The following is a 24,735-nucleotide window of genomic DNA, read 5'->3' on the forward strand; positions in this document are numbered from 1 at the left end:
CAGAATTTGGAAACTATTTGTGAGTATTCTTAACTTACAGCAATATGTAACTACAATAAGAATCTGTTTTCTTTTGTAACAGGACACAATTGGAGAAACTGGTTATTTTACCAAGACTTTGACTGGAATAGCATGCTTTCAGATATGGACTTGTTTAAGGAATCAAATTTGACTTATAGAGCTGATAAAAACCCCTGGGAAAAACTGGCCACATATCTTGTCTACACGGTCCCTGTACAAGGTTTCTGACCTGTCTGGGGTAAGTAAAGAAAGTCACTTTCTGACAGGCCCAAAAGCCCCAAGTTATCATGAAACCTCAAGAGGAAAGAAATTTACCCAACTCATACAGGTATTTGCAGGCAATGATAAACCCATGGCAAGGCTCAAGGCTTTAAGAAGTCTAATTTGAGATTCTTTATGGATCAAAGTTCTATCAAAGTCAATTTAAAAAGAGCCTATATAGGAACTAATTATTCTTGCTGCACTTTATACAAATAATCAGGCCAAGTATAATAAGACTAAAGCTTATTTTGCAAACAAATCAGTCCTACCATGATTTCTTTAGTAAAAATGAAAGACTGAAAATAGGAAAATTGTTTCAAAAACTATGGTATGCTTTTTATTAGATTTGTCTCATCAGTAGTTTTTGAGTTTTTTCTGCAATTTGGACTCATCCTGCTTAACCTTGTGGACCAAGCAGTGATCTGTGGCTGCTGTTCAGAAGAAACAAGAGGCATGGGTAACACAGAAATCTGGATCAGTATTCTAATTGTGGGCATGTGTTGGAATTGGCTAGCACATCAGCTTGGTTCCAACTCCATATCAGCTTGGTTACAACAATTTCCCAGTTCATGAAAAGCCTTCTTATTTAGTTTACTTGGGATAATTTTACTTATTTTGCCTTGTTATTGTAGAATATACTGCTGTTGTTCTCTTTGTGTAGGAATGCAAGATAAGCTTACTCAGTGCTTTCTTAAATCAAACACTTATTAATTTTTCAGTCATCACTTTTTGTCAGAAATCAGAGTTCTCACCATACTGACAGTTTCTAACTGAGCTCTCCTCTACTCTGAATGCAGAAGACCCTAATAGGCAGAAATATCATCATCCCTATTCAGACTGCAGAAGTTACAGAAGATGAATCTTCCTCCCTCTGAAACCCTTAGGATTAAGAGTACCCTTGTAAAAGGGAAGGGGAAAACATGTCAGAGGTGTTCAAACTAGAGTTGAATGGGGACTGAGTAAAATAAGGCTGAGACCTGCTGGGCTGCATTCCCAGGAGGTTAGGCATTTTCAGTCACAGCGTAACAAGGGAGGTCAGCACAAGGTAAAGGTCACAAAGATCCCGCTGACAAAACAGGACGGAGTAAAGAAGCCAGCCAAAACTGAAACCAAGATGGCAACAAAAGTGACCTCTGGTCGTCCTCACTGCTCATTATACGCTAATTATAATGCATTATCATGCTAAAAGACACTCTCACCAGCCCCATGATAGTTTACAAATGACATCTAATGTCTGGAAGTTACCCTATATGGTCTAAAAAGGGGAGGAACATTCAGTTCTGGGAATTGCCTGCTCCTTTCTGAAACACTCATGAATAATCCACCCCTTATTTAGTATATAATCAAGAAATAACTGTAAGTATACTCAGTCAAGCAGCCCTCAGGGCTGCTCTGGCTATGGAGTAGCCATTCTTTTATTCCTTTACTTTCTTAATAAACTTGGATTCACTTAAAAAAAAAAAAAAAAACTATATAATCTCATCTTTTACAGACATATTACTTCTAAGTTGTTTTTCTCTATAGTAATTAGGGTATTACACAATAAAGAGATGTCAAAAAAGGATAAAAGAATCAGGACAGTGTATTTAAAAATAACTGTAACAACTACAGAATTTAACTCTTAATAAGATATGTGAATTTACCTGTTTTTTAAAAAATTACAAAGAAGGTACATATTTGCTCTATAACTTTCCATACAAGTAATACATTTAAAATATGTAGAACAAGGCCAGGCACAGTGGCTCACGCCTGGAATCCCAGCACTTTGGAAGGCTGAGGCGGGTGAATCACCTGAGATCAGGAGTTTGAAAACAGTCTGGCCAACATGGTGAAACCCCGTCTCTACTAAAAATACAAAAATTGGCCAGGTGTGGTGGTGCACACCTGTAGTCCCAGCTACTCAGGAGGCTGAGGTGGGAGAATTGCTTGAACCCAGGAGGCAGGTGTTGCAGTGACCCGAGATCACGCCACTGCACTCTAGCCTGGGTGACAGTGCGAGACTCTGTCTCAAAATCTCAAAAACAAAACAAAACAAAAAATATATAATAATAAATAAAACAAAATATAAAACAAGAATATGCTCTGTTATTTCACCTCTCCATCATCTTACTGCTGCCTAGTGAACCAACCCTCTGGTTAAGACAGCTATGCAAAGAATAGAGTTACGTCTAGTTATTTCCTACATGAAGACCTCAATAAAATACAGTAGAGAGGACATGCCCTGTGAGATTTTGAAACTTATTATGAACATACTTCACCTCAAGTGTATGAGAATAGACATATGTCTTAAGGACATGAGAGAACTGAAAAACAGATCCAAGTATATACACACACATAAAGCAAGATAAAATGGGCTATCAGATTCACTGACAAAGAATGATTTACGTAATAAATTGTCAGAACATAATTACCTACCCACTGAGAAGAAAATAAATCCTTAAATCTCATACCACATACAAAAAAGTAAACTCCACAAGGATTAAAGATCTAAAGTGGAATATAAGCCCCAAGGGGGCAGCAATTCACACAACTACTCTTCGTTAATAGAAGTAACACTGTCATAAACTCAGCAAGAAAAAGGGACATAAACATAAAACCTAACCATGTAGAAAATTAGTGAAGCTAGGAGAACATCATACAGGTCTTCACTGTACTACTCTTTTTTTAAAGGTTTTGTAACTTACTGATACAAAAACTTGAGGAAAAATAACTTGTAAAAAAGATTACACTTTTAAACAGTTTAAATATTTTTCTTTCTTTTGAAATCTTTTTATTGCCATTGTGTTGAATGATTTAACTATATGTGAGGAAATCCAAATATGTCCTCAATTGTCTTCCTTCGTCACTTTACATGAGTATATTGCTCTGAAATGTCAGACACTTGGTGAAAGCACAGAAAGATCGTGATCAATGCAAACGCAAAGACTGGAAAACGTAATAGCATCATCCTCCTTACAATTATTACCCAGTGAGTTAAATTTTGCGTAATAATGTGGTGGTTCTGGAAAAGAGCAATCTTTAGTATTGTGTACAGTGACAAAAAGAAAGTTATGCTGTTACACTTGGATCACTTATCATTTCACAATTCTTCTGGAATTCCTTATTGACAAAAATATGTACATAATATGTAAACAAGAGTCTACAAGTCATCTCAATTCAAATATATAAGATGATAAATTCAAAACAATGCTTCCTAAAAAAAAATTCCTTTAGCAAATTAGTCTTGCCTCATACAAAACCATCCCCAAAGAAATTATGCAAAAAACAATTTCCATGCTATTTCATAATTAAAATTGTAAATCCACAAAACACTTTTTTTTTAAATTTGTTTATTTATTTATTGAGACAGAGTCTTGCTCTGTTGCGCAGGTTGGAGTACAATGGTGAGCTATCAGCTCACTGCAACCCCCACCTCCTGGGTTCAAGTGATTCTCCTGCCTCAGCCTCCCGAGTAGCTGGGATTACAGGCATGCATCACCACACCTGGCTAATTTTTGGATGGGGTTTCACCATGTTGGTCGGGCTGATCTTGAACTCCACCCATCTCGGCCTCCCAAAGTGCTGGGATTACAGGCGTGACCCACCGTGCCCAGCCAAAACACTCTTAAAACATAAAGTCTGCACTTAATCATTACTACAAGGAAAATATAAACCTGAGATTACTGATATAAACAGCACTTACCAGACATGCCAAACCTTTCATAAATTCAGATTAAAAAAAAAAAAATACATCTGGGATTCTTTAAACTATATCTGTAAACTTTAGAAGACATTTTAGATATTTTTCAGCTTATTGTGACTATTTTTCTTAACCGAACTCAACAGTGATAAACAAATAGTTTATGTATCTTTGATTTTTCTGCAATTAAATGAAATAATAATCTAAGCTAGTATATTCCAACCACTTTTGTGCTTCTACACCATTCTCTGTCATCAACATTTCTCAATGAGTACAGTGATTTTGAACTAAGAGTCCTATCACTTTCCCAATTAAAAAAAAAAAATCACCGGTCTACACTATTCTTCATTGCTTCTCAGGCTCTGAGAATGTAAGCATTAGTAAAACCAAACTACTTCTTTGTAAGTTTCACATATTAGATATTAAACTATACCACTTGTGCAACAACTGTCCTGCTTTACTACCTCACTTCCCAAAATGTGGTATTTATGACCAATGTACTCTCCCTTGCTATAGAATACAAAACACTGAATCATTAGAGATAGACCATCAGGGAGCTCACATTAATAATCCTGTCTAACATCATTATATACTACAGTCTCAGAAGCTAGGTATAAGCAATAAATAATGCATCAGGATATCTCAGTTACATGACAATTCACACTTGTCTGCTAAATGTTTACAACAGATAAAGGCTATCAGAAACATTTACCAAATTAGCTGTGAAAATAAAAGTACACTAAATCTTAATCAGATGATACAGACATGGGTAAAATATGCAGGGAAAAAACTTGATGACTAAAAAAAAAATAGCTTTTCAATCTAAAAATATAAAATCACAATTAATTTTCAAACTGCCACCTGTAAAAGCAAAGCATTATTAATTATACACTACCTGTAACACACAGCAAAATGGGCATATGCAGCTACAATCCAGTTGTGATGGCCAGCTACTATTAGCACCTTTCGTGGATCCACAGGAAATCCTGTTGATTTTGGAAAAAGAAATATTTTACATTCTAAACCAGGGGTTGGCAAATTACAGCCACCAGGCCAGTTTCAGCCTTCTGCCTGTTTTGGTCAATAGTTTTGTTAAGAGCCGGGCGCAGTGGCTCACACCTGTAATCCCAGCACTTTGGGAGGCCGAGGCGGGCGGATCATGAGGTCAGGGGATCGAGATCATACTGGCTAACACGGTGAAACCTCATCTCTATTAAAAATACAAAAAATTAGTCTGGCATGGTGGCAGCCGCCTGTAGTCCCAGCTACTCCGGAGGCTGAGGCAGGAGAATGGCGTAAACCCAGGAGGCAGAGCTTGCAGTGAGCCAAGATGGCACCACTGCACTCCAGCCTGAGCGACAGAGCGAGACTCCGTCTCAAAAAAAAAAAAAAAAAAAAATAGTTTTGTTAGAACCCAGCCATGCTTACTTGTTACATATTGTCCATTATGTGTTCATGCTACAATGGCAAAGTTGAGTAGGTCTGACAGAGAACACGTGGCCCACAAAGCCTAAAATATTTAATCTCCGGCTCTTACCAGATAAATTTTGGCAACCCTGTTCTGAAGATTCAGAGAAGATAGAAGATTACACAACATTTTAAATAAAAATTAAGTGTTAAATGAGACCTTTCCAAGATATAAATGATAAATCTGGATAAAAAAGGAGATGAGGCAAAAATCTTTAAAAGTAATTACTCAATATCACCCAGCACTAAAAACATACGTATTTTTCTTTTTCTATTTCTGTAATCTTTGCTTACCTAGCCTAACAGTTTCTTCTCCCGTTCCAGAGAGAACAGGCTGTGTACCATTTCCCCGGGCTTCACCTTCTGTAGAATTTAGACCATTCCTAGAATCAGCAGATCTGACTGTGTTGTTTATTTTACGACTAGGAATACCTATAAAGAGAAGAAGAAAACAAATACATTCCTAAGTTCACCTTTCAAAAATTAAAAATATCACATTGTGACAAAGAAACAAAAATGTGACTTTCATTAAAGCCGAAATACATCTTCCAATATAGCAAATTATTACAAATAATTTAATTACAATTAAAAAATAAAATGTAAATGAAAAACACAAAGACAAAGACAAAATTCTGTCAACAGATTTCTGGTATTGTCATACTGTTTACAATAAATTGTAAACAGTTACTGTTTTACTGAATTAATGGGTAATTAATTAATGGTTACTGAATTAATGGGTAATTAATTCAGTCTGTCAGCCACTCTTTACAATTATGGTACAGGTATTATGTGTTAGGTACTATGTAATAATTTAACTGCTTTAGAACTGAATTTCCCCATACTTTCAGACATTTTTTATTTGACAGGGGAACATTTTTTAAAATGAAATCTTGCTCAGAAGTCCATTATAACACAGGTAAAAGCAGGCTCTTCTAACTAAAGTGGGGCTGAGGTGACACTGACTTATCTCTGCAGAATTCCTTAATTTTGCGAAAAAGCAGTTTGACAACCAGTGCTATAACATATGGGTCAGCAAACTATGGGCCATGGAAAATCCAGCCCAATCAATGCTATTTATGTAAATAAAGTTGTAGTGGTTACAGTTAAACCTAGTCTTCATGTAGTATACACAGCAGAGTTAAGTGGCTGTCACAGAGATCCTCTGGCTCACAAAATCTATCTGGCTCTTCACAGAAAAAGTTTGCCAAACCCCTGCTCCAATATATAATGTGACTTAATTTCTATAAAAATCAAAAGTTCTTACCATTTCTAATAGATTTATAGACCAAAAACTCAATAATCAAGGAACAGTTTTTCCTATTCATATGCTTGTACTTGCTTAATGATACAAGGAATTTTTTAAAAGATTTAATAAAGTGAAAATACCTGGTGGGGGCAAGTAACCATGAAAAAGGACACTGCCACAAGAGGAACGCTCCAATTCTTCACATAAGAGAAGCCTTCTTACTAAAAACATTTCAAAGCAAACTTGTCAAGAGTACATGCAAACAGAAAAACAGTACTCCATTTTTATTTTCTCTAGTTCAAGAGGATAAGGAAAGAAAAGGAAAATTTTAATTAAGTCAGAGTTGACAACATCTTTTTACTATGAAAATCCACAAAAACTAAGCACTGAACAAGTCCATCAAAAATCAGGACCTGATATAAACACATTTCATTTAGGGCAACTTTCATACATGAGTCAAATCATAAACACCAAATATTAAAAGAGCACATACCTAACGGAGTGATCCCGTAAAATTCTGCTTCATGCCTGAGAACATTAATACTCACTCCCCTACAAAGAAACAAATGATGTAAATTCTCTAACACTGGAAACCTGTATTATCATCCGACGTGAAAGGAAAAAATTCTAGGTTCTTCATGTATATAGTCATAAGGCTTTAAAAATTATTTTCCTCCTAATACTCTTTATTCTTATTATCCTTAATCATTAAAAAGTGTAAATAAAAACTGCATGTGAACAAAAATATTCTGTTATCTACTTAAAAACCATTCATATATATACATATATATGAATTGGGTCACTAATGGAGAGATTAGGGCTCTATCAGGCTAGTACAAATAAATTGTCTAGAAGGCAAACGATAGAATGGAAACCATACTTTTATGGCATTAGTTGCTTTTAACTTTTTATCGCAATTATTTCTATACATATCTATCTTAATCTCCCCAATTACACTATAAATTCCCTGTGAGCATGATCTATTTCTGATCTATGTTTGTATACCTCACAGTGCCTAGCATAGTGCTTGTATAAAATAGTTATGCAATAAATATTTGTTGAACAAATAAAATAGAAAAAAAAAAAAGACTAGCCTTGGGAAGGGCTATGTTATCCAGATGAAATGATGCTACTTCATAGTAGTAAAGTTAAGTAACATGAAATAAAATTTTTAAAAAATGGAAGATTCAGAATTTATAATACTAATAATTCATCTTAGGTTTCAGTTGTAATTTGTCCTTATTTTAAAAATATTCCCCAGCCTTGATAAATATATACAATTACTATGTTAAATTGTTTTTATTTGTGAAACTGGTTATGACTAGTTTAACATTAAAAATGCTTAAAACTTTGTGTCTGGGGGCGGTGGCTCACACCTGTAATCCCAGCACTTTGGGAGGCCAAGGCGGGTGGATTACGAGGTGAGGAGATGGAGACCATCATGACTAAAACGGTGAAACCCCATCTCTACTAAAAATACAAAAAAATTGGCCGGGTGTGGTGGCGGGTGCCTGTAGTCCCAGCTACTTGGGAGGCTAAGGCAGGAGAATGGTGTGAACCCGGGAGGTGGAGACTGCAGTGAGTCTGGGTGACAGAGTAAGACTCAGTCTCAAAAAAAAAAAGCTTCAAACTTTCTTATTCTATTTTGAAACTATTTGTGTTAACAGTACAGCAGTACTGGCCAGAGGCATGATCATAACTCACTGCAGCCTCAAACTCCCGGCCTCAAGGGATCCTCCTGCCTCAGCTTCTTCTCTAGAGTAGCTGGGATTATAGGCGTGTACCACCACATCCAGTTTCAGTGTGAGGAAACTTTTAATCAAAGTCTTAGTAAAAAAAAAAAAACAACCTTTTCCGGCTGGGCGTAGTGGCTCATTCCTGTAATCCCTGCACTTTGGGAGGCTAAGGCGGGGAGACTGCCTGAGCTCAGGCGTTTGCGATCAGCCTGGGCAACACAGTGAAACCCCTTCTCTACTAAAATACAAAAAATCAGCCGGGCATGGTGGCATGTGCCTACAGTCCCAGCTACTCGGGAGGCTGAGGCAGGAGAATTGTTTGAACCTGAAAGGCGGAGGTTGCAGTGAGCAGAGATCATGCCACTGCACTCCTGCACTCCAGCCTGGGCAACAGAGCAAGACTGCAACTCAAGGAAAAACAAAAACAAAAAACAAAAAACCTTTTATTTCACAAAACATATTAAAAACACATATTTATCAGTAAGAATTTACTTTAAAAAGAGTGCATTTCTTACCTTAAGTCTAGTTCTTTTGTCCGAAGAAAATTTAAAATGGGTGCAAATGCTGCTGGATCTCTATCAATAAATATCTGTAAAAAAGAGAACAGTTTTATTTTCAAATTACAAATTAATCTTTTAACTTTAATATCTGTAACACTAATAGGGAATGAAGTCTTAATTATTTAAATACTACATTTCCTTGTTTCCACTCTTAAACTTTAATGTTTCTAAAATTGGCATGTAGTCTGTGTGCATTTCATGAGATGGTGTCTTTTTCTTGAGATGGTGTCTTTTTCTTCCTCTGAATAGTTATTATTAAACTGATATTTTAATACATAGAAAAAATCTTGTCTAATAAAATCACTTGTATTGATACCTTTGGTAAAAGTGACACCTGAGGAAACATTTTTATCTGAAACAGTCTAGAATTCAATTAATACTTTGAAAACATGAATAAATAATACTTTCTTATACTGTTCAATCATTAAAACTACAATGTACTTTAATAATGCACACAGGGGTACTTGAGAAAAGTAAATACTGCACATTGCTGTCAAAAGTGGAAAAGAATACTATTCTCATAACACTTTTACTAATCTCAATTTCCTTCAGAGCTGGGGAAAGGTAATGACAATTTTTTTTTTTTTTTAACTAAAGCACCACAGAATACATAAGAGGAAAACAAATTGCTTAAAAATGTAAAATACATAATTGGTAACTTTTGTTTGTTTGTTTGTTTTGAGACAGCATCCTGCTCTGTCATCTAGGCTGGAGTGCAGTGGCACAATCTGGGCTCACTGCAACCTCCACCTCCTAAGTTCAAGTAATTCTCCTGCCTCAGCCTCCTGAGTAGCTGGGATTAGAGGCACCTGCCACTATGCCTGGCTAATTTTTCTGTTTTTAGTAGAGAGGGGGTTTCACCATGTTGGCCATGCTGGTCTTGAACTTCTGACCTCAGGTAATCCACTTGCCTCGACCTCCTAAAGTGCTGGAATTACAGGCATAAGCCACCCCACCCAGCCCATAATTGATAACTTTTTATGGAAATTTATACCAACACCTATTTTGAATCATTTACAAAAGATCTGGCCATAAAAACTGAACATCTTTTAAAGCTTATGTAAATCAATTAGAAAGGGAAATGGTAGCCAGTAATAAAACTCTTCCTACTATGATCAACTATATATATACAATCAATGAGATTCTTCTAAGCTTTATAAATTTTCTTTTGTTTTCATTAGAGCACATCAAAAATTGAAGAGACATCACAGATTTGTGGAGATCTTATTACTGATAACTTTTTATAATTTCACATGGACATATCTGCATTTGTTGCCTTATTTCATCTGCAAATCTCACCACAGCAAATAAATACCATTGGTCACTTTGTTGCCTCCAAATGGATAAACCAATTTTTTTGCACTGAAACTTTACAATTCTTTCCTTCCCTCACTGTACCAATGCTGTATAAACAAATTCGCAAGGTTATTCTCCAAAATAAAATAAAAAACTGTAGGAGTTTACTAATTTAACCTCTTATATTCTAATATAAAAATATTAGAATATTTACATTTATCCACTTACTGTTAAAGTTTCAATTATTGATCTAAAAAAATTTCTTCTAATGCCAATGTAAGCTCATATCCTACAATCTCTCTAATCATGAATACTTAAATTGCCATATATAGTATTCCCTACTTAGGGATCTTCTCTGATTACAAAAAACTACATATGACAAGAAATAAAATTATGCCACTTTCATTCAGTGATTATTAAAATATCAGTTCTCCTATATTCTTAGAGTAACTATATGTTAGGACCAAGCACTATAAGCATTAATTTAGGAATATGTATCAATTATTATTATACTCACAGCACCAGTTTCATCTCGAAGTGTTGAAATTCTCCCACTCAGCAAACTGGAAGTCATTAATAATCTAAAGTTAGTTTTTAAAATCTGAGTATAAACAAATGTGCTAATTCTTTACCAAATGTTAAAGACCACTAAAAGTAAGTTATCTATCTTCCAAGTTCAAAAATATATATATTTTAAGAGTTAACCTTTTTTATTAAAAAAAAAATTTAACTGACAAACATTATTATATTTTGGTAAATAAATGTATTAAAATATACACTAAAGAATTATAAGACATACCTGGAAAAAAAAGAATCTGGAATCCACATAAGAGTTTGTCTTGAGGTACTAAATCTGCAATTAAAAATCATCTGGTATTATAAGTGAGAACATGATTTGAAATTTCAGTATTAGTTAACTTGTTTCAGTACACTGGCTAATGATTTACAAGATGTTTTATAGTTATAGCTGTACCAATATATTTATTACAGTTAATATTTTTAAATGTTGCTACTTTCAATTCAGAGTTAAGATTATACAAGCAGCTCTCAATAACAATAAACAACTTGTTATCCGCCATATAATGCATCTTAAAACACTACTTTCCAATAAGCTAATCTCTGCTGAAGAATCAACAATTAGCCCATCACACCAAGTCTCAACTTCTCAGTATAACATTCAAAATTACCTTCAGGTTCCATCTCATCTCTCCAGTACAAATGCTGGTTTTCCCCTCTAATAGGACAAAACTTCTTCATATCCCCAAAAAATTCATGCTTACTACCATTTTGGTATCTTTATTCAGCTAGATCACCCTCTTCATGTCCAATAATTCAAGATCCGTCCATCTTTCTTGATACCACTCAGGTTTTACCTTCCCTGTAATAGTTTTTCTAAATATCCAATCCTGTATTATCTCTTTTTAAGCTCATAGTAATTTCACTGTAAATTACTCATTTAACACCTTCTTTATATGCAGTCTTGGGCTATCTGCAACTGCTGACTTCATTCATTCAAAAATCATTCAGCCAAATACATCACTGTTCTGAGGTTGTCATTTGATCAAGCTTGTATATTACCAAGGGAGGATCTTTACCAAAGTACAGTATAATAGACTGGGACAACAAACCAATAATTTATGTAAACTGATATGGCAAACAAAGCAATATAGTACTTGTTCAGTCCAGCCCTTCTCTGAGTATTTTCATTTTAAGATATCACCTTGAACTACAATGTTATCTCACCCAGCCTAGCAAACCTCTACTTTCACTCCACATTTATTTTCTGGCATTATATGAAATCCCTAAATTTATTTTTACCTTTCATACTTAAACTAAACAAGGTGACTGAATAGTGGCACTAGTTACCATGCACTATCACCAGGAAACACAGGCCAAACCCCAGCCAAAATGGCTAAGGGATGTTTCCCAGGCTGTGCATGTATATACTGTATCATCCATCTATTGTCTGCCATTACCTAAATTAGCAGCCTGGAATTATCAAAAACGTGGAAGTTGCTTACTTTTTTTTATTATGCTCACTGCAGCATAACAAACCTCAAAATACATCCTACTTCCCATTCCCATCTTCTAAGTGGGCTATTAAATAGCACTGGATTGCAGGCCAGGGTGACTGTGACTACCAAGGCTTATACAGAGTAGTGTCAGAAGTCTCACGGATCTCTCAACTTTGCAAGTCCATCCAGGCACCTGAGGCAACAATGGCTCATAATATTTTACATATCTTGATAAATGGATTATCTGTAAATTCACTTTTCAAACTCAGTTTCAGAAATGGATTTTATATTAAAAAAGTAGATGTTGTTTTTTCTTAAAGCCAGAGAGGACCACCTAAAAGCATTGTTCTTAGCACCTAGCACACACCCAGTAAATGTTTATTGAAACTGATGTGTGATAAACAGAATCACACTCTAAAACTCAGTTAAATGTTCTGTACAAAACGGAGACTTGATTCTTCTGTACGATCTGCAGGCATTTTATGGTTACAACAGAGCACTTTCAGAATACACTGGTGTTGACACACAGATGTCACTAAACTGCCCACTTAAATCATTTAGCAGTATCAGTCTCAGTGTCAGTAACAGCAGAAGCCGTGTATGCACTGTTCCATAAAAGGTGCCTTAGTCTCCAAAATAAATTTTCTATCATTATCAAAACATGCTTTCCAATCACAATTAAAAGTTTATCTCGGCTGGGCGCGGTGGCTCACGCCTGTAATCCCAGCACTTTGGGAGGCCGAGGCGGGCAGATCACGAGGTCAGCAGATGGAGATCATCCTGGCTAACACGGTGAAACCCCGTCTCTACTAAAACTACGAAAAATTAGCCAGGCGTGGTGGCGGGCACCTGTAGTCCCAGCTTACTCAGGAGGCTGAGGCAGGACAACGGCGTGAACTCAGGAGGTGGAGCTGGCAGTGAGCCGAGATCGCGCCACTGCACTCCAGCATGGGCGACAAAGCGAGACTCCGTCTCGGAAAAAAAAAAAAAGTTTATCTCCACTTCTTCCCACTTACAACTTTACAATTTGTAAGGAAAAGTATTCTTTCATTGGCTAACTGAAGGAAAGACAGTAAAACAATTCATTTATTAAAGACATTTAAATGTAAACTACAGTAAGGGGTTTACTTACTACATTCATTTATTAAAGACATTTAAATGTAAACTACAGTAAGGGAACACATAGAAGTTGACTACTAACTAATTTCACAGGTTATGGACAGTCTAGGTGTTTATAAGCAGTTCCTACGCCCATTTATCTGATTAACAAATGAGTCACTTTAAGAAAACACTGCAAATACTCCTAAATGCGTTTCTTAATAGACTCTTAAGAAAAATAAAAAATACACAGATTACCCCAGTCACAGAAAACTGACTTGGTCCAAAATCAAAGCAAATCCACTCAATGGTAAATTGAAGGATCCAAGGATTCATACATTGCAGATTCACTGTTTTGGAGGCCATCAAATTCATTCCAAATGAGGACAGCTTATAACTTGCAATCTTTTATATTCACCACTTATTCACCAATTGAATTTCAAATAATTAAAATTATGTGCTACTTAGAAAATCACAAAGGTCTGCTTAAAATCATATTATCAGTTTCAATTTTAATCAGCATTTTGGGGAAAGGTTAGTAACCTGGAATTTCTGGGCAAAGGAATTAGACCCTCATCCCCACCAATTTTTTTTTAAACTTCTGGCCCCAAAACCAGTCTCGAATATAACTTCATGAAAACTAACACACTTAAAATTACACATGATGAGCATAATCATTTGAAAGCCTTTTCTGTTTTGATTTGTTTTTTATCCCATACCCATAGTGTCCCAAGAACAGAGTCATGTACAATCTGGTTTCAGCAAAGGAATTACTAAAGAAATTTGCATACCCACAGTTATACTTCATGCAACTTGCCTCCTACTAAATTAACTTGGAAGCAATCTAATTAGTTATTTATTCTGCACTGTAAGTACTGATAATGCCACTAACCCTTGCATTTCACATTTATTACTTCAAATTCCTATAACAATCTGATAAGATTGGTACTACTGTCTGTCACTTTACATTTTAATAGACTAAGTATCAAAATATTTGTCCAAGGTTGCTAGGCTAGTTAGAGATAAAGCCTGGGAATTGAAAACATATACCTGACTCAAAAGCTCTTTGTCCAGGAGTCCTCAATGGCTAGTCCCAGCCCTCTTGCATGAGGCCCAAAATCACACTTGCCCATAACAGAATTAATCATAAATTCAGTCATAGTGAATTCACTTCATTACTTTTTGTAAATAACAAATACTAACAATTCTAAATGAAACTTCATCTACTCTACTTTCTGAATCACCCACAAAGTATTAAACCATAAAAATTAGTCATTTCTATAATTCCTTTGAGTATATCCATTTTCATGTCTATTCTCCTGAGGAAAAAAAAAAAAAAGACCTTACCGATAGCATATGCTTCTCTGCTCCCAACAAACTCTCCTTTTGAGTTTTACTCTATCACTTCAGAACTTCAATTCTATGCCACAGCAGTTCCTGAACTTCAGTGGCAATCATATCAGGATTTTTCTCTTACAGTGGCTTAAGTGACTATGTTACACTGTGTTTTGTACAAGATACAGGTGACTTCTAGATCTCATCTAGCTCTAAAATGCTGCACGAGTGTATGATTCAAAGCAAATCTAGAAAATATTCTTAGAATATGGAGTCGGATGTTGTTTTCTACGGGCCATACCATTACTACTTATTTTATAAGCCATTTTATCTTAACAATTCTCTGAATTTTTTTAATGTTTCCATTCCCACTAACAATTTCATGTCTTGTAAACTGTTCAAACCAGTAATATATGTACCATTTTGTATCTTTGCTAATATCACTTAGAAAAAATTAGAACCTGATAAGCTCAAGTTCCATAAATAATGTAAACACAAGATAAAATGTCACAGTGCCAGGCTGAGACAGGAGAATGGCGCGAACCTGGGAGGCGGAGCTTGCAGTTAGCCGAGATCGCACCACTGCACTCCAGCCTGGATGACAGAGCGAGACTCTGTCTCAAAAAAAAAAAAAAAAAAAAAAAAAGTTACAGTGCCAAGATAACCGCCTTATGAGTTAAAACTTTTAAATGAATTCTGCAGTCTCTAATAAGAGTTCACTCAGTATTAAGCCATCCACATAGTAAATAACAATACTGCTTAATTTTTACAATAATACTGTATGTCCTTGTGAATGTCTGAATAGAAATATATTAACTATCGGCCAGGCGCGGTGGCTCACGTCTGTAATTCCAGCACTTTGGGAAGCCGAGGCGGGAGCATCACGAGGTCAGGAGATCAAGACCATCCTGGTCAACGTAGTTAAACCTCATCTCTACTAAAAATGCAAAAATTACCCGGGCGTGGTGGCGCGCGCCTGTGACCCAGCTACTCGGGATGCTGAGGCAGGAGAATCGCTTGAAACCGGGAGGCAGAGGCTGCAGTGAGCCGAGATCGCGCCACTGCATTCCAGCCAGGCGACAGAGCAAGACTCCGTCTCAAAAAAAAAAAAAAAGAAAAAAGAAAATTAAAGAAAAGAAATACATTAACTATCAATAGCAAGTAGAAACCAGTGTAGGGATTGTAAATGATTATACTGCTACTCTTCAGTATAATCAACACACATTGCAGGCCTCCTCTTTAGGGGTATTCCACAAGTTACCAAACTTCCAATATTTTAACGTGATTTTAGGAAAAACTCCATTTCTTACATTAGGAGACATAAATCTCCATAAGACTGGTTTCTATACAACTGCAATAACGTTGTAAATTATCTAAGTTTTGATTTGGGGGAAGAGGAAAAACCCTAAGAACGAAGTACCATGGTTTTCTGTGTTAAATTCTAGAAAGCTATCAAATGTTTAGGATTAAAGCTCTACAGTAGACATTTTTTATCACTATGGTTCTAAGACACTAAAATACTTTTAAAATGCTGGTTGAAAATCATATTCTCAAGCACAGAAAAATTAACTGTATTCCAGAGCATTTCCTTGTTTATCTCCTACCAAGCCTAAAACTCAACTAATCCTTCTTTCAAACAGCTGGCAAACTCCCTTTTCTGAGAGGAGTGACTCATAAGTTATAGGAAATCCACAAAAACTACGATTTTTTCCCCCAACAAACTTAATAACAGGCACAGAAGGGGCGGGGGGGGGGGGGGCGGAAGGCCAGAAAGAGAACAGACAGAGAAGAGCATTCAGTCTGTTTACTCCAAGGGCGTCAGACCGTGCCAATATCCAGAGCTTCCTAAAAGCAAATGTTCAAACTGCAGTTTCTGGACACACTGTCCTAAAAGTTGAACAGATCCTTCAGGCCCATGCACCAAGAAATTCTGAAAATAAATAACTAGGTACTGCAAACCTACTGCACTCCCATCACAGAAATCTTTCAAATTACAAATCCCCTAATTAGGCGCGGAAAAGAACACCGCACTCTTCCCTAAGAAAACCGACACCTCGTTGACCAAAGAGAAAGGAAGGCAAGTTCATCTCCAACATCCAAACCACAAAGCCAGGTTTCTACTAAATAAAGTCCTCAAATACACTCTAATCTGAGATGAGGTAAGGAAGGCTGTGTAATGGTTCTCCTTGCCTGTTGGGAGGGGCAAAGGTTGGCATTCTAGGACAGCAGCTACTCTGCCACATGGGCCTGGTCCTCGGTAATTCCAAGCGTCCCTTCTGCCTCTCCCTTCCCAGAGCAGATGCTTCACCAGCTCCAAAATCCGCCCGACGTTCTTGCCGCCTGGAGGCCCCCACGTTCCCCCCTCCAGGCTTGGCCTCCCACGCTCGCCCTCGTTCCTGCGACTCTCGGTCCCCGTCGACACCAAAGGAGGAGGAGGCCGCCACGGCATCCCCGCTGCAAGCCCGCTACCCGCCGACTCACCTGGTCCCCCCTACGTTCAGTTGGACGATCTCGCCGCTGCCGGCCGCCGCCGCGGGGAAGCTGCCGCAGTGCCCTCCCGCCATCTCCGGCGGCTCCGGACGCGCTCGCCGCCCTCCTTCCCCAGCCGGGACCGCCGAGCCCGGGGCCGTAGCCCGAGGCGGCGGCGACGGCTGCAGGGCCAGTGGGGCGGCGGCGGCCGGAGGGCGGGGGGTGCACGGGGCTTCCCCCACCTTCCCGGCGGCCGGGCGGGGCTCGCTAGCTTCTGCCCCTTCCCGGGTCAATCCTGCGGTGCACAAGGGCGGCCCGGCCTCCACCTTTCGCGGCCTCCAGGCCGCCGGGCCGCCCGGGCCTCTTCTCCGTGCTCCGCTGCCACCGACGCCGCCGCAGCCTGCCTGGGAGGAGGGGTCACCGTTCGGGACAAAATACCGCAGCGCTCACGCTTCGCCCGCCACTGCCGCCTAGAAGGAGGAGGAGGAGGAAGGAAAGGTCAGGGAGGAGCTTCCCAACGCCGCGGGGCTGGCGCATAGGGAGGCTAGGGGAAAGTGCTCCTGGCCAGCCGCCTGCCCACGCGGGATTCCATTTCTTTCCTCCTCCCCACGCGATCCCAGCCCCTTTCCCTTTTACATTTCAGATTTTCTAAAACGAGGAAGCTGATTCGCAGATTGAGGGCAGATCTGGGCAAACGATCTACAGATCTTTATGACCCACTTTGTCAACATGGATTGGGAAAGGAAAAACTAATCCTAGAGGTGGTAAAAGTTGATGCCTAAATGTAGACAGTGCAAATGCAGGGAACATTTGGAGATTTTAAAACCTTACAGCATTTACCCCAGAAAACTGCTTACTTTACCCTCTTCAATTTAATCCCCAATCTCCCAAGCAGTTTTTTTGTTTTGTTTTTTGTTTTTGTTTGTTAAGCAGGAAGGAAACCAAAGGACAAAAACCCCTAGACTGTGTAATGCCCAGCAACCTATTTCTGGAATATAGTAAGCACTCAACTAATGTTAGACACACGCAGAAAACACACAATTTTATGCGCTTGTTTATTTATTTGTTTTTGCTTTAAACGGTATCTATTCAAACCCAAAACCTTAGTGGCTATTAAAATATTTTTTAAATCGGAATACTATAATACCTGATGCCCTGCTAACAAAGACTAACAAAGATAGTGCGTTATTTTCAGAAGTCATTAGTTTGTGGTACTAAATTCTTAACATGAATTGTTTTGTCATAGTTGTATCATAATAATTCAAACTGATAATGTATCTGATGTTAAGTTTTTATTCTCATTGTCATAATTTTTACCAAAAAAATAAAAAATAGCCTCTGGCAAGCATACCAATGTTGTGATATGCTCTATCTAGATTCGACTTGAAAGATGTTAATAGTACATATGGATGTAAGATAAGTATTATTTCTCCCAGTTGATGATAAGATTAATAATAGCTAATTTGCGTTTATCATATACCCGGTGGTTTAGATATTTTGTCATCTTTCTTCGTCACAACTAATGTTATAATTATTTTTAAAAAAGGAAATTTGGGAATGAAAATGATCAGAAAACTTGCTCAAAATTACATAGGTAGCAAGTGGGATGGCAGGAATTTCAACGCAAGCAGCTTGAATTCAAGGCCACTGTTCACCGTCCTTACCACTGCATTGTACCTCATTATCTTCACTTTAGACAGGGAAGATGAGTAACAGTTCAGATTAAAGCAGCAGCAACTAGGAATCTAAACCAGGGTGTCCAATCTTTTGGCTTTCCTGGGCCACATTGGAAGATGAATTGCCTTTGGCCACACATAAAATACACTAACACTAACGATAACTGATGAGCTGAAAAAAAGAAAGAAAGAAAGAAAGTTTATGAATTTGTGTTGGGCCACATTCAAAGCTTTCCTGGGCTGCATGCGACCCATGGGGCTGCAGGTTGGACAAGCTTGCTTTAAACAATGTTAACTGCCTTTGCCCTAACACATAAATATCTGGTTCTATCAGGATCTGAAACTTTGCTTTAAAATTTGCAGCGAAGATTTAAGTGGTAAAAGGGCCATTTAATTTTCCTTAGGTCCAAACCTTGGAAGAATATGAAAGAATAGTTGCTAACAGCTTTTGAATCCAAGAGGCAAGTTGGAGTTAGAATAAGGCCTTATAAATTTAAATATATATATATTTGTGAAAGGCTTCTTATTTTTCCTGAAATAAATGAAACCGTGTTCATTTTATTATACTGTACTTAAAAATTAGGAGAACATCTCTTCAAGAGAAGGAAAAGTTCTCAGTATTTTATAAGGCAAATGGTCATGACTTCTTGATATGTCCAGAACAATATAGAGATATCTGAGGCATTTCTTGCTCATAAAACTTAAAGTTAGGGTGTGACTTAATTTTTAAGAATAAATTGGAACACCATTAACAAAAACAAATAGCAGAATGAGAAAAGATATTTGCAACATATATCAAATGATTGAAAATATATAATATCTGATCATATATGTATATATTATTCTACAAATAAATTGAGAAAACAAGTAATGAAAAATATGGGAAGAATATCAACAGCCAATTGATAAAAACACTAAAATGCTTATTAAAACAACAGAAAGCTGGGTGTAGTGGCTCACACCTGTAATCCCAGCACTTCAGGAGGCCGAAGTGGGTGGATCACGAGGTCAGGGGTTCGCGAGCAGCCTGGCCAATATGGTGAAACCCCGTCTCTGCTAAAAATACAAAAATTAGCCAGGCGTGGTGGTGCACGCCTGTAGTCCCAGCTACTGGGGAGGCTGAGGCAGGAGAATCGCTTGAATCTGGGAGGCGGAGGTTGCAGTGAGCTGAGATCGCACCACTGCACTCCAGCTGGGACGACAGAACGAGACTCCATCTCAAAATAAATACATAAATACATAAATAAATGAATAAAACAGAAAAAAATGTATTTTTACTCATGAGATTAGCAAAAATTAAGAGAGGTTTGATAAAATTCAAGGACAGTGAGAGTGTGAAATGATCATACTCATGCATTGCTGATTAAATTATGAATGGGTACAGAGTTTCTGGAGGGCACCTCAAGAATATCAGCATTTTAAATGTAAATACCCTAGACCCAGCACTTTTCTTCTAAGAGTATATCCTACACACATTTTGCTCAATTGGCAAAGGTACATGCAAAGAAGTAAGTGCATATTCATGGTAGTAGTGTTATAATAGCAAAAACATAGAATCAGAATGTTCAACAATAAGGGAATAATTTTTAAAATTCTTTTGGAAGCTATTACTATTTTGGGGGCAAATTCATGTGAACTGACCAGAAATGGTCTCCAAGTATATGATTTAGTGGGGAAAATAATCACATTACAGAATAATACATTATGAGTACAATCTCATTCATTTAAATAATGGAAAAACTAAAATCATGTGTATATCCACTTATATTTCTATATAAAAAATACATATTAAACTACGAAGAAACATAACCTCTAGACAGATCATTAGAATCAGTGAGGAGAAGGTAGCAGTGGTGAACGGATAGAACCTTTTACCCCTATGGTCTTTCATATTGTTTAATTGTTTACAGTGAGTTTTCTTTCATGTACTACCCGTATGTATGTATGAATGTGTAAATAAATAGAGTAGATACATTCAAGGTTGTCCCCATGACAGCTTTTTAAAGTTTATGTTATTTTAATACTTAGGCAATACAAAGTAAATAAAACATTATTTAAATAATATTACCTTCTTTAGTGACTATATTGAATTTGTGATGTCTACTCGACCAGTCCTTGTCAAACTATCTCAGGTAAGAACTAGTTCAATTTCCAATTTATGGGGTGATTTAGTCAGGACTCTCTAGAGGGACAGAACTAATGGAATATATATATGTTTTATAATATATGTATTTATAAATATATATTATATATATGGAATATATATATATGTATATTCCATTAGTTCTGTGATGGGTAAACTCCCCTTTATATATATAAAGCTCGGGCGGGCACTGTGGCTCACACCTATAATCCCAGCACTTGGGATGCCGAAGTGTGCGGATCACCTGAGGTCAGGAGTTCGAGACCAGCCTAGCCACATGGTGAAACCTTGTCTCTACTAAAAACACAAAAATTAGCCAGGCGTGATGGCACGCTCCTGTAATCCCAAGTACTCGGGAGGCTGAGGCAGGAGAATCACTTGAGCCTGGGAGATGGAGGTTGCAGTGAGCTGGGATTGCAGCACTGCACTCCAGCCTGGGTGACAAGGCGAGAGTCCATCTCAGAAAAAAAAAAAAAAAAAGTTTCCAACCTCTTAGTCTCATTTTTGTGCTTATTTAATTGCAGACTATTCACAGTTTGTGGATGGGCATCAATTCATGAACCACACTTAAGTGGCCACACTTAAAGTAGCGTTTATTATCACTTAAGTAGCACACTTAAAGTAGCATTTACTTGAAGTGTGGTTATACTAAAAGTAGTACACTAAAAGTAGTAACCACACTTAAAGTAGCGTTGTATTAGATATCCAAGTAAGGTGTTGAGTAAGCTGTTGTATAAAGGACCTAGAAGTTTCAGAAAGAGAACTAAGCTAAAAATTCTCTTATTTTTACTGAAATAAAACTTTGGGAATGAGTAGTATATAGATGGCTGTTAGAGCCATGAGACTGCCTAAAATCATAAGGAGGTGAGTGTAGAATGAGACAAAAATAGAAATCAGAATGGAGCCCTTGACTATCCAATATTAAGAGACTGGGGAGGAGTTCCAGTGAAGGAAACTAGAAAGGAGTTTCAGCCAGATGGGAGGAAAACCAAGGGAGCATGGGGTCCTATGAGATCACAGGACAAGTAAGATAAGAACTAAGAATTGACTTTGGATTTAGTGACATGAAGAAAAATAGTGTGGTGGAAGTAAGGGCAGTTCTAGTGCAGAAGTGGGAGAAAAAGCATAATTGGTGGGGTTTTGCTATAAAGAAGAGCTAAGAAACAGACAGTAGCAAGCTAAGGAAGTAAGGCCAAGAGAATGTTTTGTAAAGATGTTTTAAAAAAAAAATAACCACGTTGATGAAAAGCAATCAGTAGGTAGCAAAAATCTGACCATTCAAGAGAGGCAGAAGATAATTATTAGAGTAACATCTTTGAGTAAATGAGGAAGATATCTAGGCATCAAGTAAAGATAAAGAAACTGAGCCACAAGGAGGATCAGTAATTTGCCCAGTGTTCGTTGTTGCTGCTATTATTGTTATCTTCTAACCCACTCTATATTTAGATATACTTATTATTATTATTATTATTATTATTATTATTATTATTTTGAGACAGCGTCTCACTCTGTTGCCCAGGCTGGAGTGCAGTGGTATGATCTCGGCTCACTACAACCTCTGTCCCCTGGGTTCAAGAAATTCTCCTGCCTCAGCCTCCCAAGTAGCTGGGATTACAGGTGCCTGCCACCACGCCTGGCTAACTTTTGTATTTTTAGTAGAGATGGGATTTCACCATATTGGCCAGGCTGGTCTTGAACTCCTGACCTCAAGTGATCCATCCACCTCGGCCTCCCAAAGTGCTAGGATTACAGGCGTGAGCCACCACCCCCAGCCTATTTTGGGTATGACTCTAATGATATACTCTGCAAAAGAGCCCTTAAAACCACAGGCTTGAGATTGGGAACAAAAATAGGGAAAACTTTCTGCCACAGAACTGTCAATATTTAAAGGCAGACGTTGGCAAATAGGAAGAAGACTAGAAGGTTTGCTGGATCTCGTCTATCAAACCTAAACATATGAATATACATTTCTAGTCTGATAACACAGTCACCAAAAGGTGTGGATTTGGGACAGGTGGGAAAGACAATTATTTGGAAGTAACAGTGAAAGGCCAGTGTGCTATCTATCTTCCAGGACAATGTTATAAAGCTCATTGGAAAGAAAACATTTGAGAGAGAAGTAAAGAATTAGCGTCCACAGGGAAGTGCCGGCTTCCACTCTGTACCCGCAACATTCAGAAAAAGAGTATGAGGATAAAGGGGATTTTTGTGATAATGAATCATGAATTTCAAAGGGCACATTGGAAAGCTCATGTTTTGGGGAAGGAAAGAGAATGATGAATGAGTGATGACCTGGGTACTGGACTTTTGTGCAGACCATTATAAAATGGGCAAATAGGCATAAACAGATTAGTCCAGAGGTTATATTAGGCAGATCGTGGTGGTGATTCGAAAAAAGCTTCATTTTACTTTGTGGGAGTAGGGGGATGGCGGCAGGCACCTTTGCTTGAAGCAATGGAAGTTCAGAAAACTCTATTCTTCCAAAGACTTCTACGTGCCCAGAAATGAGCTTCTAACTCACCCACAAACTCCCAATCCCTCTCTACTCTCTCCTCCCTATGTTTATTCCTACCTCTCTACTCCATTCTGGGCACACCAGTCACCTGTTATTATTCCATAATGTCAAATATACTTCTGCTTCAGGACCTTGCACTTGCTCTTCCTTCTATCTATAAAGCTTTTCCTTGAGAAAACCAAAGGGCTTGCTGCTTCACTTCTTGCAGGTCTCTGTTCAAGTATCACCTTATTAGAGAGGTCTTCATTTTTCTAAACCATCAAAATGGTTTAATAAAAATGGAATAATAAAAATAATCCAAAAGAAGCCAAAAAAAGAGGAAACTCAGAACAAAGAACATGAGCAGCAAAGAAAACAATGAGCAGAATGATAGATGTAAACCCATCCATATCAATAATTACACTAAATTTAAATCGTGTCAACACAATTAAAAGGCAAAGTTTTGCAGACTGGATGAAAAGGCAAGACCTAAGTATATACTGCTGTATTCATTCATTTTGCATTGCTATAAAGGAATACCTGAGACTGGGTAATTTATGAAGAAAAAAGTTTTATTTGGCTCATGATTCTGCAGGCTGTACAAGTATGGCACCAGCATCTGTTCAGCTTCTGGTGAGGCCTCAGGAAGCTTTTATTCATGGCACAAAACAAAGGGGAAGCAGATGTGGCACATGGTGAGAGAGGGAGCAACAGAGAGCAAAGGAGGTGCCAGGCTCTTTTTAACAATCAGATCTTGTGAATTCACTCATTATGGAGAAAACAGCAACAAGCCATTCATGTGGGATCTGTCCCTATGACCCAAACATCTCCCACTAGGCCCCACCTCAAAGATTGGGGAATCACATTTCAACATGAGATTTGAAGGGAACGAATATCCAAAAGATATCAACTACCTAAAAGAGAACCTGGCCAGGCGCAGTGGCTCACACCTGTAATCCCAGCACTTTGGGAGGTTGAGGTGGATGGATCACCTGAGGTCAGGAGTTCAAGAGCAGCCTGGCCAACATGGCGAAACCCTGTCTCTACTAATAATACAAACATTAGCTGGGCATGGTGGTGCATGCCTGTAATCCCAGCTACTTGGGAGGCTGAGGCAGGAGAATCACTTGAACCCAAGAGGCAGAGGTTGCAGTAAGCCAAGATTACGCCATTGTACTCCAGCCTGGACGACAACAGTGAAACTCCATCTCAAAAAAATAAATAAATAAAAATGAAAAA

General features: G+C 37.8%; 1 protein-coding gene across 7 annotated transcripts in view; it reads right to left on the bottom strand.

Moving 5' to 3' along the window:
- KCTD3 (potassium channel tetramerization domain containing 3) overlaps positions 1-17,659 on the bottom strand; it is a 54,573-nt gene extending 36,914 nt beyond the window's left edge. For 2 of the 7 annotated variants that reach the window (XM_009441479.4, XM_514196.8), the window contains exons 1-8: positions 17,196-17,659; positions 11,066-11,119; positions 10,784-10,829; positions 8,926-8,999; positions 7,168-7,226; positions 6,815-6,895; positions 5,723-5,860; positions 4,857-4,947 (exon numbers count right to left, since the gene is read on the bottom strand). In XM_009441479.4, coding sequence (XP_009439754.1) covers positions 4,857-4,947; positions 5,723-5,860; positions 6,815-6,895; positions 7,168-7,226; positions 8,926-8,999; positions 10,784-10,829; positions 11,066-11,119; positions 17,196-17,278 — 626 coding nt within the window. In that variant the 5' untranslated portion in view covers positions 17,279-17,659. Of the gene's footprint in view, positions 1-4,856; positions 4,948-5,722; positions 5,861-6,814; positions 6,968-7,167; positions 7,227-8,925; positions 9,000-10,783; positions 10,835-11,065; positions 11,120-17,195 lie in introns of those variants that run through there. The other 5 variants (XM_016938645.2, XM_054658847.1, XM_063792055.1 and 2 more) reach the window with 4 other exon arrangements.
- Positions 17,660-24,735: the final 7,076 nt, after the last annotated feature.

The sequence above is a fragment of the Pan troglodytes genome, chromosome 1, assembly GCF_028858775.2.
Source record: "Pan troglodytes isolate AG18354 chromosome 1, NHGRI_mPanTro3-v2.0_pri, whole genome shotgun sequence".
NCBI lineage: Eukaryota > Metazoa > Chordata > Mammalia > Primates > Hominidae > Pan > Pan troglodytes.